Source organism: Ictalurus punctatus, chromosome 19 (genome assembly GCF_001660625.3).
Source record: "Ictalurus punctatus breed USDA103 chromosome 19, Coco_2.0, whole genome shotgun sequence".
Taxonomy (NCBI): Eukaryota; Metazoa; Chordata; class Actinopteri; order Siluriformes; family Ictaluridae; genus Ictalurus; species Ictalurus punctatus.
In genome coordinates, this window is record NC_030434.2 from 4,049,079 (window position 1) to 4,063,654 (window position 14,576).

Genomic DNA, 14,576 nt, shown 5'->3' on the forward strand with positions numbered 1-14,576 from the left:
AATGTTGTGAATTCTTTAAATTTCCAGATTTCTCGAGTTAATACTGTTGTCTGGTGAAAATTTAATTTGAATAGTCTCATTGGAAATATATTTACTGAAATAAGTGTTGACTCGTTCAATACGTATTTCCCCCACTGTGTTTTTTATGGAATTATTATACCTTTTGGAATTGGTCTCATCAGAACATAACATATTGTGCCACAAGTTTTTGTCTGGACCTTTTATAAAATTTGGAGGGACGTCCTATTCTTGGTGATGTCACTGTAGTACCCCATTTTCTCTATTTGTTGATGATGGCCTTCACAGTGTTCCATTGTGCATCTAATGTTTTGGAAGTTCTTTTATACATATTACAGCTGGTCTCTCCTGATCAATACCTTTCGACAGTGAGACCCTGTACGGCTTTGTGAGCTCTTTGTGCTCATGTCAATAGAAACAGCTGGTCTTTATTTGCGGTTAATCGGAATAATTTCATTGATGACAGCTGTATGATAATTACTTTGGAACATGAGATTGAATGTAATTGGATCATTCTGAACACAGCCACATCCCCAGTTATAAAAGGGTGTGCACACTTATGCAACCAGGCTATTGTTATTTTCTTTTGTGTACAACTGAATATTGTCCTACTCATTTTCACAGTCAAAGGGAACTTGGATCTAAATGTCATGCCAGAATTTATGATGGAATTCGTCAAAACTACCCTAGCTACGAGACAGGAGGAGTATTATGTGTAAGAATATGTCCCACTGGAACAAGTACACAGTTACTTTGGTAATTTGACTATGTATACAGACACAAACGCACTGTCCCTGAAATCAAAAAGATTTGCACAGACAAAAACTGGTCATTCTTGCCTGGCCAAGTTTTTGTGATCCATGTAACTAGTATCAGTAGCCCTTTTATCAGTGCTTGTATAATACAGAAGCACTTTGTACAGCGTTTCTATACTTCTGGGCTACTCAGTGGCTGTATACAGTTGAGATTACAGTAAGTTTATAAACGCCTTGCAGAAACTGGAAAATGTTCATTATTTACAGATCATAAGAATTGCATTTTTTAAATTTAGTCCTGAATAAGCCATTTCACGTGACAGATGCTTACATATAGTCCACAAGACACAATAATAGCTGAATTTACACAAATGAACCAGTTTAAAAGTTTACACACACTTGATTATTAATACTGTGTCGTTACCTGGATGATCATCGACTGTGTTTATGTTCTGTGAGAGTTCTTCACGAGTCTCTTGCGTGTCCTGAGCAGTTAAACTGCCCACTGTTCTTCAGAAAAATCCTCCAGGTCCTGCACATTCTTTACTTTTCCAGCATCTTCTGTATATTTGACGCCTTTCCAACAGCGATAACGCAAAGATCATCTGTTCACACTGAGGACGACTGAAGAACACGTACACGACTATTACATAAGGTGCAAACATTCAATGATGCTCAGGAAGGCAACAGGATTCATTACGAGCCAGGGGGGTGTAAACTTTTGAACCGGTTATTTAGTACTGCCCTTCAGAAGATACATAAGATATTTACATGTTTCTGAGAATAATACGAAGTAATATCAGTTCACACCGAACATCAGTGAATGTGTGCACCTTTTGTAATAGTGCTCCCTCACATGTATCTCTGCAAGCTGTACGTAAACTTATGACCTCAGCTATTCCTACTGTGTTTCATTTACAACAAAACTACTACAAAACAATTATTCTTTGGTAATGTTTTTACTCAGAAAATAATCAAGACACATAACATTATCAAAATACTTGATAAACATTTCACAAAAATATAATTCACCTTGGTATTATTAACTGCTTCTGCTTCTTATTGCTAAAATGATAGTTTATGACTATCTTTACACAGACTGAAAATGGTAATAGATAACATTTCATTTGTATTGCAAGAACACAAAATGCTTACTTCACCAAATGCACGTGTCCATAAAACTGGCTTTGCCCCAATGGAACACAGTTAACTCTACGAAGTCTAACATTTGACCAGAAAAGCTTTCTTTATTGATTAAAGATCTCAGGAGAGAAATCATATGGTATAGACAAAGGCACCTACAGATGTTGCAGCGTATTTATTCATTTGACCAGTTCACCCAAATTTAGCACTTTTTACTGTTCTACTTCCTTACGCTTTTGGACCATCGGTGTGGTTTCCTCCCGGAAAGTACTGTCAGAGGTTTTTCCACGTGCTCATTTCCAAACATTCCAAGTTATTAGCCAAGTACTAATACCAGTGTTGTGAGTCTGACCTCACGTGTGTAGCCTGTAAAGTGCCCCTGCCACGTCACATTCTTACTCTTTCAAATTTGTCTCGCTGAGGACTGGAAGAAGCAGATACAAAAACGTTAAATTATTAAAAATTGTTTTTTTTTTTTAAAAAAGCATAAAAACCCTATTCTAGATTAGAGAACCCTAAATGAAGTGATGCCAGTGGTGATTTGCATAATTCCACTTTCTAACAGCTGTGGAATTCTGAAGAATTCTCCACATCCACGTATGCAAAGTGACGTAGCAATTCGGAATCCTTCCCTTCGGGTTAGCCTTAGCATCCGGGGTATTTACGAAATGTGTAGGAGTGCAATGCCGGGGGTCTATGTGCACTTCCCTATCTAGACGATCGGCTGCTCAGCAGCACGTCACGAGGCAGAGTCCATGCCCTGAGTACTTCTTCCTGAGAAAAGGGAAGTAGTAATGACAGATGCGTTCGAAAGCGAAAGGGAAGATGGAAGAACGAGGACACAGGCAGATGCACACACGAGGCCACTGAAAGCAGACTGCCATCTCACAGCGAACCGGTGTCCAGAGTTGGATATGGACATAAAGCAGCTTCAACAGCTTTAACAGATCATGACAATGTGCCCAGTTCTGTGTCCTCGCAACAGCTATGTGAAAGTGACTGGTTAAAGACCAGCTGGTTTTTTTTTTTTTTGTGGTTTGGGGAGCACCATAGGCGGGGTCTGTTGCCTAAACACAGGTTAGACTGTTGGTTGGCACTAAGAGGAGCACAACTGGCAGACATTTGCTACGTGGTAACATGGAGTTCACCCTCAGTCAAAAACAGTATCTAACCCTGAGTAATTTTCATCCTAAACAGAACACAGTAATGGTGATTACATCTTCATCAGAGTGCAGTAATGTGATTGACCAATGGCCAGAGAATATAAGCGGTCTGGCAGTCTTTTGTACGCTACACATGAGCTCATGAGGTGGTGTTATTAGTTCTCAGCTAGGAAACGAGAGCTTCCAAAAGGAAACTGAAACTGGCGGTCCCCGACTCTTTACACGCATAACCATACCTTCGTGCATTTGCACATACAATTACAAGTCCAACCCCATCTCCAAAGGCACACGTTTTGTTTAGACGTCAATAAAATTGAACGTTTAAGTTAACCAAACTTGACATCTTGAAAGCACTTTGCCCCCGAGAACGTCGAGCCCTGAACCGGCGACGTTCGGTGTGAGCTCATCGGCATTATTTCACGTAAAAGGTCATCGTTTGAAAGTGAGAGCCTCTTATCAAGCTAATTTTAATGGTCACACGTGCCTCGTGTTAAATGAACAATGCATACACTTCATTTTCGTATAATAAAAATTGACATGAAAACAAACTTGGGATGAGTCATCAGAGTTAACAGTCTGAGATGCTACTTGTATCAGAAGCAAGAGCTGGCGATGCTACGCATTTATACTAAACCAACCTCCATTCAATTGACGTTCATTGTGTTTTTGTAATGGATAAGTGACACAAACTCTGTCAGGCAAGTGAATGTCGAAGCAAATGAAAATAAAGAAGAATTTGCTGATAAAACACTCTTTGGAAACACTGTTTAGTGGTCTCGTTCCACAATACTCAGCTTATGCTGATCGTTTTTCCACACCTTGTTTGATGCCAAGCACCAAGTGTAGAAACCAGTTGAACTGCACCGTCCAGCCCTTGTCCCGGCAGATTTCAATCTGATCCAAAAAGTGTCTCTGAGCCACATCTTCTGTGCACCCGACAGTCAGCGCCTCCCGAATGTACTCGATGTCCTCCTTGCTGGTCAGCTGGGGCATGCCAGTCATCAGCATCATTGAGAACAAGATGATAAGCAAGTTGGTGTGATGGCGCAGAGCCAGGTAGGCCTTCACGCAGATGTTCTACATTCGAGAGAAAACAAGTACATCAATATACATTCATATTCATCAGAAGGTGTGCGTTACTGTTGCAGCTCGGAACATGAACGATGGGCTTATATTAATGCACTCGCTCTAACAGAGCGTGAGTGAGAGGCAGAGAGACAGATCCTGTGTATGGAATAACTGTTGTCGCAGCTATAACATAAGCTTTCTCTTTCTTAGATGTTCCACAACATTAAATCGTAACTAAAAAGTGTAGCGTGTTTTTGATGAATGTATTAAACACTGTAATCACTGGCAAATAAAACACGCCAGACTGCACGATCTGCCGAGTTATATCTCACTTATTCAATCATAGATGACAGAAATAGGCTTCTTCACCTGGAACAGGAGGAAATTTTGGCTTGTCTTCTTTCCTGTTGTGCTCATTACATAGAGGAAGTCAGGTGTTAAAACAAAAGGGACCCTCTCCTTGGTTATACCCAGAAAGCTCTTGTAGTTTCCAAGAATGTGTCCAAAATCAATGTGGAAAAGGTTACCTATAAGCACAGGAGATTTATTACCTCAAAAAAAAAAAAAGGATTACTTTTCATATATCAAGAGGTAACGACAACAAGATGCTACAGGAGAAACTTTTTTTAAAATTTAAATCATGTCATGGTCATTTATGGAACGTCTCATTAAATGATCAATGATTACGAAGAACCTCATAATTAGAACAAACATAAATACTAAATATCATGTAAAGAGGCCGAGTAAAATAACCGTTAAGGAACCCTTTTGTCTAAGAGTGTATAATGAGGCGCTGTATTAAAACACTCTGGAATCTGATTGGTCAGAAAGTGCTGATTCATTCTCTATAACCGGAGCGCTGTCAATCGTACTTACGACGAAGGCAAACCATCGGTGTATATTAACACGCGTGTCCTTCCTGTAGTGCTTTACACAGGAATGTGTATGGAGGAAACGCCACGAAATCTAATAAAAATAATAATGATGATAATAAAATGTACAATCACTGATATAGTGATATAGAAGCTTTCTAGAAGGATCCATTCAGTGATCATTTATGGAAAGAGTCTGCTGGGTCAGTAAGGACAGAGGACTTTGCGGTTTCTTGGTCACATTTCTGTGTTATAAACTTTGAGGCTGGTGAGGGGAACTCCCTTGTTCTGTGGACGTCATTCTTTCATTCAGGGGTTCCCAACGTTCAGTCTAAATTATTTGCCTTGAGTACCCCCTGAGATCTCAAGTGTGTTAACGCGAAGTGAAACGTTTACTTGTTGGAAACCTGAGTTGTTTTTATAACTCATCTGCTTTTAGTGCTGTTTGAAGCTGCACAACCTTCCTTGAATCGTTCCACTGGTTTTGTGGCCAGGTTTCCGTGTGTTGTTTTCAAGTGTCTTTTTACGAATGCTGGCTTCATGCTCTGCACCAAATCATTTGAAATAATGTACTTGCTGTACATCCAGAGTGCTTTGTACGAACTTTTGCCGCTTCCGAACTTGTGTCGTCTGATGTGCTTGGATGTTCTTCCTCTTGCGATTTACTTTTACGGACTATACACCTGTCCGTTTTCATAGATTTAGGGCATCGTAAAGACATATCAAGTCACGAAGAGCGCATTACCTAACACTGTATTTTATATTGAACTCTAACGTACTCGCATGATATGACCCATGAGTAATTCAAATCAACCACGTGCATTTACTATTATTTAAAAATTCAGTTTTTACCTGTTTTAATTATGAGTATTATCTTATTAAAATGTCCCTTAATGCGACATTGACGTTCCATGTTATAATAAAACACTTTTATAGGAAAATAATCTGCTTGGCTTCAGGCCACACTGCACCACCCCACCGTTGATTATTGTCCCCACAATAGCAAGCCCTGCCATTACTTTCACAGAGTAATGCAAACTAACCTTTTTAAATGGTTTGTTTTTAAATAGGTATCATGTGCCAGGTCCACTCCAACCACTGCTGTCTCTGACTGACTGAAACCTTAATCTACTGAGGGTCTCTATTGAGGGTTATGTATGCTTTTATTACCAGATTCGGTGATCATGATGTTGTCGTTATGGCGATCACCAATCCCCAGGACGTAGGTTGCTACACAGTAACCGCCACAGGAATACACAAAGCGCTCCACGGCCTGCTGATACTGGAGAGAGGGCAGTCACCTCAATGTCTTTTTTTATTACACACATTTGAATTATGCAAACATAACCATGCAAACACGGGAGGCAAACAGTACACATTCACTATGACTACTGCGTGATACTGATCATTTCCTGCCAGCGGCTGAGTTAATTCAGACGCCTATTCTAAAATAAAAGGCAGTACCTCAGACAAAACCCCCCTGTGCAACCAGGAAGTGCATTTATAGATGTTTCCTTCCTTTCGAACGCAAACAGTCATAACTTCAAACAGAAATAACCTACCTTGTCCTCATTCAGACATTTGTCTCGAAGCCACTGGTTCAGGATTTCATCTTTAAAAGCCCCAGTGTTCCCCACAGTGCTCTGCTGGATGTTCGCAATGGTAGTAGCATCCTTCACTATCTCAATCATTCCTATGGGCGAGAATTCATCTGGCTCGGTAATCTAAATCGACTTGGGTAAAAAACACTTACAGGAACCTTGTACAAAATATGAACTGAATTTTATGATCAACTTACCGATTTTATTTCCAGTGGAAATACAACCATAAGGCAGTAAGGACAGATCCAGTGATTCAGTCTCCCATATAGACTCCATGATCAACAAAATCTGCATTTGGATAAAGATTTGATAAAGAGATTGTTAGCTGTTACAAATGATCTCTTGCTGTTGTTAAAATAAAACTGTGAAAACATGTTTAAAATGTTGTTGTTTTTTTTAAAAATCCCTCATCTGTGACTTTTCACTCCAGAATCCTGAAAATGAAACCACGTTCTTCTGAAATGTTTCTGACGGGTGTGAGTGCAGAAGGCTTGTTTTCATCATGTAACCGTCACCTGTAGAATTAACATGTCCTGACGAAGGTCGTCTCCATCCTTGAAAATGATCCCGATGGTATCGCTCGACAAAGTGGTGGGGTCGGCTCGCTTGAACTGCAGCCACAAGGGTTTCTTTTTGGATGCCATTACTTTGCATTGCTCAATCTATGAACAGTGACAGTTTCATCACCAACTGCGTAAACTGAACAAGTCTGAAGCTAAACAGTCTTATTTCATTTCAAATATTGTTCCTGTCTGTTTTTTTTGGCATCTTCAAATGAACAAAACCTGTCAGACAAGCGTATACAGCTTCATGGGAGTAACAAGACACGTTTCTGCCACTAATACTAAAACAAAAAAAGGTCTGTTGCGCTCCACGACTTACCACCAGTGACCCCGCTCGCAGGCCAGGATCATATGGCACTTTAAAGCTCTCAGGCAAACCCTGCATTTGCAGACTCTCCAGTTTCTGGCGCATCTGAAAAACAACTGCAGGGCACAAAATGATTAGAAGTCAAGTGCTTCACGGATTGGAGGTAATAAGAACAATGGAATAATAATTTTAAAAAAACTATCAGCATGGGCGATCACCTTGTGCGGACACGTCATATTTCTCAGCAGATATGGCTTTGACCTCACGGGTGACCTTCTGTAGTGCCTCAGTAATTTCCACCTGCTTCCTGAAGTCCTGGAGCATCTCATCTCCACAGCCACGTAGGTAGGCCTCTAAAATAACCGCATACCTCTGTTGGTAGTGCATGGACTGAGCTATCTCACTCCGTAAGAACCAGAACAGGAAATGGCCAATTCGTTTGCTCTGTGAAAAAAAGGCCAGGAGTGAGAGTTTAAAAACAGGAAAAGCATTATTTCTGTACAATATCACCATGGTGTGCAGAAAGTCTCAACTCACCCTGAGAGCACGCTTAAGGAGGAACCTGGCGAGTGCACTGTCGTGATAGGGTTCAAACTTCACGGCCTGGGCGAGATTTAAGACGGTTAATCAATCAACAAAATGTTTCCCTTTTTTTATTTTTATTTTTTTTTTTTTAGATTTGTTAATTGCGTGAGAGATTTACAAATAAGTAATAAACATGACAGTTGAAATATAAAACAGATGAAGGACAACTACGGCAAACAGGCGTTCCACTCAGTGTTTTTATAGATGGAGGTATTTGAATAGCCAACTAGGGGTTTCTTGCTTATTTTGAATTGGCAGTTTAACATTTAAATATGCAAAACCGACGGAGTGATATTAAAGTTAAACTATCACAAGACTTACCTGAACCAGCTGCAGAAGGTACCGAAGGACATCGTCGTCACCAAGAGTCTCCAACTTCCTGACAGCCATAGTACGCACGTTTGCATCAGAAAAGTGGCAGTCCAATAGCTGCATAGCTAACCCCACGTCTAGAGGGCTCTGGTCCCATGCGGTGCTTCTCTCTAAAAGGCGGTGTGTGGCCATGACGGCTTCCTGTTTTCCCCATTTCACAGAGCCAAGAAACTTAGGGTAGGCCGTAGGATGCCGCACACACTCATGTGCGAAATGCCAGAGGAGTTCCTTATCTTCCACACTGAGTGGATGCAGAGGGTCGGTGGCCACGATTTGATCAAACTGCTTTCGCAAATGGTTAGGCATCTCTCTTTTTTTCCCCCTCTCTCCTTCCATTTCTGGTGCATCTCGAGAATCCCTGCTCTTAGGCAAAGCGACTGGGTAGCAATACTTGTCCAGTAGCACTGCAATTGCCATGGAACTTGTTTTGTCTGGATTGGTGGCAGAAGTGAGTTTATCTGCATTAACGCTACTGTTATCCTCACTTTTCTCAGGCATCTTCCACATGTGAAGGATGAACTCACCCTGTCTGAGTAAAGACCGATGGTCCACCACTAACAGGTTTACGTAGTAGAGCAGGCGGTTCTTGTTCTTGCAGTCGTGAGAAGCGCTGTCTTTCGAGGTCTGCGTTTGGGCTTTACCACATGACACCTGCAGATTCAGCCGGGCGCCTTTGGGTAAATCTTTTATCTTAATGTTGAAGTCAAGCCAGGTATTCCACAGCACTTCTTCGGTGAACGGCTTCGAGGATGTCCTCTCCTGAGCTAGCAGCTGCTGCCCGTGGAAAATGCTGGCCTCCACAAAGATGATCAGATCTGAATTACGAGGCAGGACCGGTATATCAATCCCCAGAATTTTGACTCTGAACTTGCGGTTGCAGTCCCAGAGCGAGACGGTGAACACCTTCTCGTGGTCTTTCTCATTGATAGTCAATTGCTCGTGTGTGCCGGCCACACCAGTGCAGTCGTCCACCTGTGACCAATCCTCCTTTGGGACCACATCTTGTTCAGGGTCTGGTGGGGATTCGAGCACCAAATGGATCTCTTCTCCTGTTTTGAGTGACTGTCTGATCCAATGGAAGTCTTTGATGGGATAGTTTCCAAAAAGATATTCGTCTCTTCCACAAACCCTCAGAACAAAATCGGATTCGTCTGCGTCCTCTGGTATGCCGAGCAGTGCCCTCTTGTTGGTAGTCTTTATGAAGAAACTCTGAAGAACCTGAAAAGGTGTGTCATCAATTGACACCTTTATTGTCTGACTTGAGGTATCTTTGTGTATCACAATTAGAATGTTGTTGTTGGCGACCTTACTCAGCATGTAATCGGGTAAGGGTTTGGTGGTTATCCAGGGGTCCATCGAGTAAAGTTTGGGATCTCGGTCAGCCAGTTCAATTTTTCTGGTTGTAAGCAACTTCCTCCTTGTGAACTCCAGCTCATCGTCATGAACGTTACTGACATCTGTGACATCATAACCTATTAGATGATTTAGGAATTTCTGGTACTGGATGGATTCTTCAGAGGGTTGTGGCCTCAGAACCAGGTAGATTTTCCCAACCTCCTTTTTAAGAGCTTTCCAGTAGCGAATGCAATCAAGGGTCTGAAACACCTGGTGCTTATCGTAGATCTCATACCAGCTCCCTTTCTTTTGGTAGAGCAGGATGCAGTGGTCTGGGGAGTATTTCTGGTAGAACTCTGGGCACACGTTGGTTGTGACTGCCCTCAGCCACAGCTGGGCTTTCACCTGCTCTACTGTCCAGTTCCCGATCACATCCAACCGCAGCGTGTCCGGGTTTTTGGTCGTCTTGTTAGTTGTAGGAAGCACAAACTCCAACGCTAAATGATCCATTGCTGTGGATGAGTTTGATGTAAACGCTTTCATTTTTCTCCTCCTCCTCCGGGTGTCACCTCGACGAACTACAGGCGATTCATCATCACTAACGTGCTGCTCCATAACCAGTGCTGAAATTGTGTCGGGATAAAACATTCATCAGAGAGACCAGTACTGCACAGCTTTCTCTTACAGTGAAATATAAAAGGCTAGAACAGGTCAAACGCAAGACGTCCTCTCGACAAACTAGGAACAGTCATTAATGCAGTATTCCTGAAGCAAGTTGTGTGTTTATGACATTTTCACACAGCAGGTTAATTACTGACTACTGAGTGAAAAACTACAGCTCAGGGAAATAACTGAATGAGCTGAACTCTGACTCACAGTCATCTCTAACCAAACAGAGGTGATGTACATTTATTCTCCACGCACAGGAAGTCACAAAACAGGAAGTACTGAGATGTGAGTCCACACACTGAATCTGAACTTGTGAAGTGTGTTGTTTCCAGACATTCTGTTACAGGGTTTAACAATCTGCCTACATCCTGTCTGAGCTACACAATACAAACGCGGAGGTCTTGGGGTGTTTTTTTTAAATTATTTATTTATGAAATTGTTTACGAGACCATTTGAGAAAGACGGAACCATGTCGCTGCAGATGAAACTTGCTGTGAAACTCTGCAGGTCGGAAGTAACGGACTCGGCTTCCGGCGTGTAAAGGATGTGAATACTCACCGTTCAGCAAACACAGGGCCAGCTATACCCCCGAAGCCGGACAGACGGATTCCGAGACATGGATGCGAAGAAGTAGTATTCAACTCGCGCAAGAAACACTGTCGCTTTCTGAACTTTCCACGAAGAACATCTGAGCTGTCACCCAAAACCGCAGTCTCCCTGCGCGTAGCCCCGCCCCTGGGGAACATGACGTGTTCAGTGGCTCGGTACAATCACGCGCTCGTTGGCTACCGGAAATTTCCCGAGCTGTACGTTTCTGCTTAAAAAAAGAAGATGTATTTTTACACACAGTGCTGTTGTACCTCTACTAAACTGGTTTCATGAAGTCAGAGGATCTTGACTGTGTTCTGTCTACTCTTCCGCCATTTTGGTTTACACTGGTAATGTCATTAGTCCATATTTAGAGAAAGAAGAACAACAAACCCCTCGGAGTGAGAGGAAATTTCGATTTTCTTTCGTTCTTTTCTTTCTTATTGTTCGTTTTTTACTACTGTTGTGTCTGCAATGCTTATTTATTTATATACCAGTCCCCTTTGAGTTGCCGTTACCCTTTGGCGCCCCCTACTGGTCGATTGTATTGAAACAAATTTGCCTCTTGCGGCTTCCTCACTTTTGTTAAAAAGAAAAGCAGCTTGATTTGACTAGAACATTAAGGTGAATTTAACAGTCTAATGATTATATATGATAAATAATATATAATAATAATAATAGTTATGCAAATGTAGGGCCTAGAATATGATCTTTTTAAACAATGCTTTCTGATTAGTGCTTAGCATGGCAGAAAATGACATCTAAGCAAGTGAAAATATCTTGAGTATAGTCTAATATTTCCTACTATAAGATCACACTAAACCAAATGTAAGTCCTACACAACTCTGGCACAGTGAAATGAGAGACATGCTGCCATATAATTTCCATGAATAACCCCAGCTTCCAGACAACAAATTATTACAGAGGAACAGCAACAACCTTTTTTATTGTTCAGTAAATCAAAAGAGCCCAGGGCTATTTCTATACAGTTTGATTCATTTCAAGCTTGAAACACTTTTGGTGTAGTGGCAGGTCCATCCATCCATTTTCTATACCGCTTATCCCAGAGGGTCGCAGGGAACCTGGAGCCTATCCCAGGGAGCACGGGGCACAAGGCGGGGTACACCCTGGACAGGGTGCCAATCCATCGCAGGGCATAATCACATACACACTCACACACTACAGACACTTTGGACACGCCAATCAGCCTACCATGCATGTCTTTAGTCTAGGCAACCGGAGTACCCGGAGGAAACCCCCGCAGCACGGGGAGAACATGCAAACTCCGCACACACAGGGCCACGGTGGGACTCGAACCCCCGACCCTGGAGGTGTGAGGCGAACGTGCTAACATGTAGTGGCAGATAATTTTGCTCATTTCTCATTTGTCTCAAGAAACCAGCGAAATTATCTGTCAATTATAAGACAACTGAAAGCTTGAAAATATCAAGAAATTGGTTTAAGAATCTTATTTGGTTTATAGTAACCTTAAAATGGAAGACAGCAGACAAATTGTTGTTATATTCAAGATGTTTTCACTTTCTAAGGTGTCATTTCTTGTTTAGCCACCCCATGTTTAATTTACAGTATGGGTTGTGTTGCCAGGTTAGACATCAGTTAATCAGAATGAATGTGTCATGGTACATTCAACTAGATTTACACCATATGTAAATACTCTAGATGGTAATATTTATTTTATTACATTTAGGCTGTGTACCTGTTTTAATAATGGTTGTATTATGTAAATAATTGATTTATTATTAGGCAGACTATGATAATACGCAAAATGTGGCCAGTTTATTAGGTTTCTTGACTTTCACTACCGGATGTAAAGGTGCAGTGGCATACACATTCGAGGTAAAAGGTATTCAAGGAGTCATTGGTTACAGGTGCGGTTAATGTATTTGTGGAAACATTAGTTGCTAAGTGATGAACTGGTAATGAATAAGTCTTTCCTACAGGCTCCAGTGTTTAGTTGTGCTAAAGTACTAGGGCTAATTATGCAGTATTCATAACGTTCTACATGATTCGTAGTAAAGCCTGGGCTACACTGCCTAATTATCTAACTCTTCCTAACTGCATGACTGCAAGCTACATAATGAATTGAAATTTGAATAAATATTTGGCATTCTAGTCAGTGTCTTTCGTGCTTTGATTTCTGTAATATCTCAGACTTGACAAGTTTCCTTTGCAGGTGTCTCGTCTGCACAACACATGCCAGCTGACAGTGCTGCACCTGACCTCCATCCTTCATACTGCAGGCAATAGGTTCTTCATTTTAAAATTCAGCTAAAGGAATTAAATTAGTAGAATACTAAGTACTAATTCGATCTACAGTTCTTGTTATTCGTAGACATGTCATATGTAGAGATGTCAGTCACAGAACAGCAGATAAGAATTTCTGTGATTTGGCAAAGACTTGTTTTATTTTTATGTTCATATTTTAACATTTTTTCTTTCTCTTATTCAATAAATGCAGACAATCTAGTGCGCAAACAAGTTATTTGCTGTTTTCCTCTTTTAGACATTCAATGTGTCCACCCGGAGATCATGTCTGGTGGATGATCTAGTGGATGAATAAATTCTTTATTCTAATATTTTGAGATACTGGATTTCCATGAGCTGTAAGCCGTAATCATTGAGATTTTAAAAAAAAGAAAGGCTTGAAATATTTCACTCTATGTGTAATGAATGTAAAATACATGAAAAGTTCCACTTTTTGAATTAAATTACAGGGGGAAAAGGGGAACATTTCCACAACATGCAAATTTCTGGAGACGCACCTGTATATCTCCTTTCAGTGGAGTTTCTGAAAAAGGCGTTTACATGCAGCACATTTCTGATTAATACAGGCATATCACTCTGGAGAGATTTGGGGAACCTTCTTATTTTGGGGGGAATGTTTACATGACTCAGTACTAATTACAATATTGCCAAATTCAGATTCTGGAAGACTGATGTGCATAGAAAAGAGCAAGTGAGAGCAATGAAAACACAAAAGATGTGTTCCAGGACCAGGTGGGGTACCTGTGCCCTAGTGCATTTTAAATGGATAAAGGTATCTCTAATGAGCAAGCCAGAGGCCATGGTGGTGAGGAGAAAACCTCTCTGAGATGATATGAGGAAGAAACCACACTCCTCATTTCTGTGACATCATCATCATGTGTGATAACAAATAGTGCCATTAGACATCATTCCCTTTCCTTTCTATAACTGTTTAGACATAGGTCACTCTGATCTCAGGTTTCCCCCCCGCCCCCCTCTCCTAACTCTGTTAATAGCCCTGGGGTTCTTTCCAGTACACCCTCACTAGCCTGTAAAGGGCACCTGGCTCTCCTGACGCTGCCTGCTACTGGAATAAAGTTGGTGTGAAGTTCGAGGTTCGATATTCGCGGATATGTGGAAATTAAGGGACCGTCTCTAAAGTTACATACGACATTGTTAAACACGTTTCTAATTTCAATAGCATTTGAAGGGAATGACTTACAGTCATATAACCAACTGTACAGTGTTCCTCTAGGTGTCAGATATAATGCA

At 41.2% G+C, this 14,576-nt stretch overlaps 1 protein-coding gene across 1 annotated transcript; it reads right to left on the minus strand.

The window, feature by feature from the left end:
* Positions 1–2,000: 2,000 nt before the first annotated feature.
* On the minus strand, positions 2,001–11,206 carry pik3cg (phosphatidylinositol-4,5-bisphosphate 3-kinase, catalytic subunit gamma). The gene is made up of 11 exons (XM_017494286.3): positions 11,010–11,206; positions 8,397–10,405; positions 8,028–8,093; positions 7,709–7,934; positions 7,503–7,606; positions 7,136–7,282; positions 6,818–6,908; positions 6,582–6,712; positions 6,190–6,301; positions 4,517–4,674; positions 2,001–4,156 (listed from the first exon to the last, which is right to left on the minus strand). The coding sequence occupies exons 2-11, from the start codon at positions 10,395–10,397 to the stop codon at positions 3,875–3,877; spliced, it is 3,318 nt and encodes a 1,105-aa protein (XP_017349775.1). The 5' UTR covers positions 10,398–10,405; positions 11,010–11,206; the 3' UTR covers positions 2,001–3,874.
* Between the last annotated feature and the right edge of the window lie 3,370 nt (positions 11,207–14,576).

Bases quoted from the DNA above. Each gene is read 5' to 3' on its own strand.
- pik3cg (XM_017494286.3), bottom strand. From the start codon at position 10,397: ATGGAGCAGCACGTTAGTGATGATGAATCGCCTGTAGTTCGTCGAGGT. The intron at 7,607-7,708 runs GTGATCGCCCAT...TGTGCCCTGCAG, and splicing joins ATATGACGTGTCCGCACAAG to TTGTTTTTCAGATGCGCCAG. The intron at 4,157-4,516 runs GTGAAGAAGCCT...TCTCGAATGTAG, and splicing joins AAAATTTCCTCCTGTTCCAG to AACATCTGCGTGAAGGCCTA.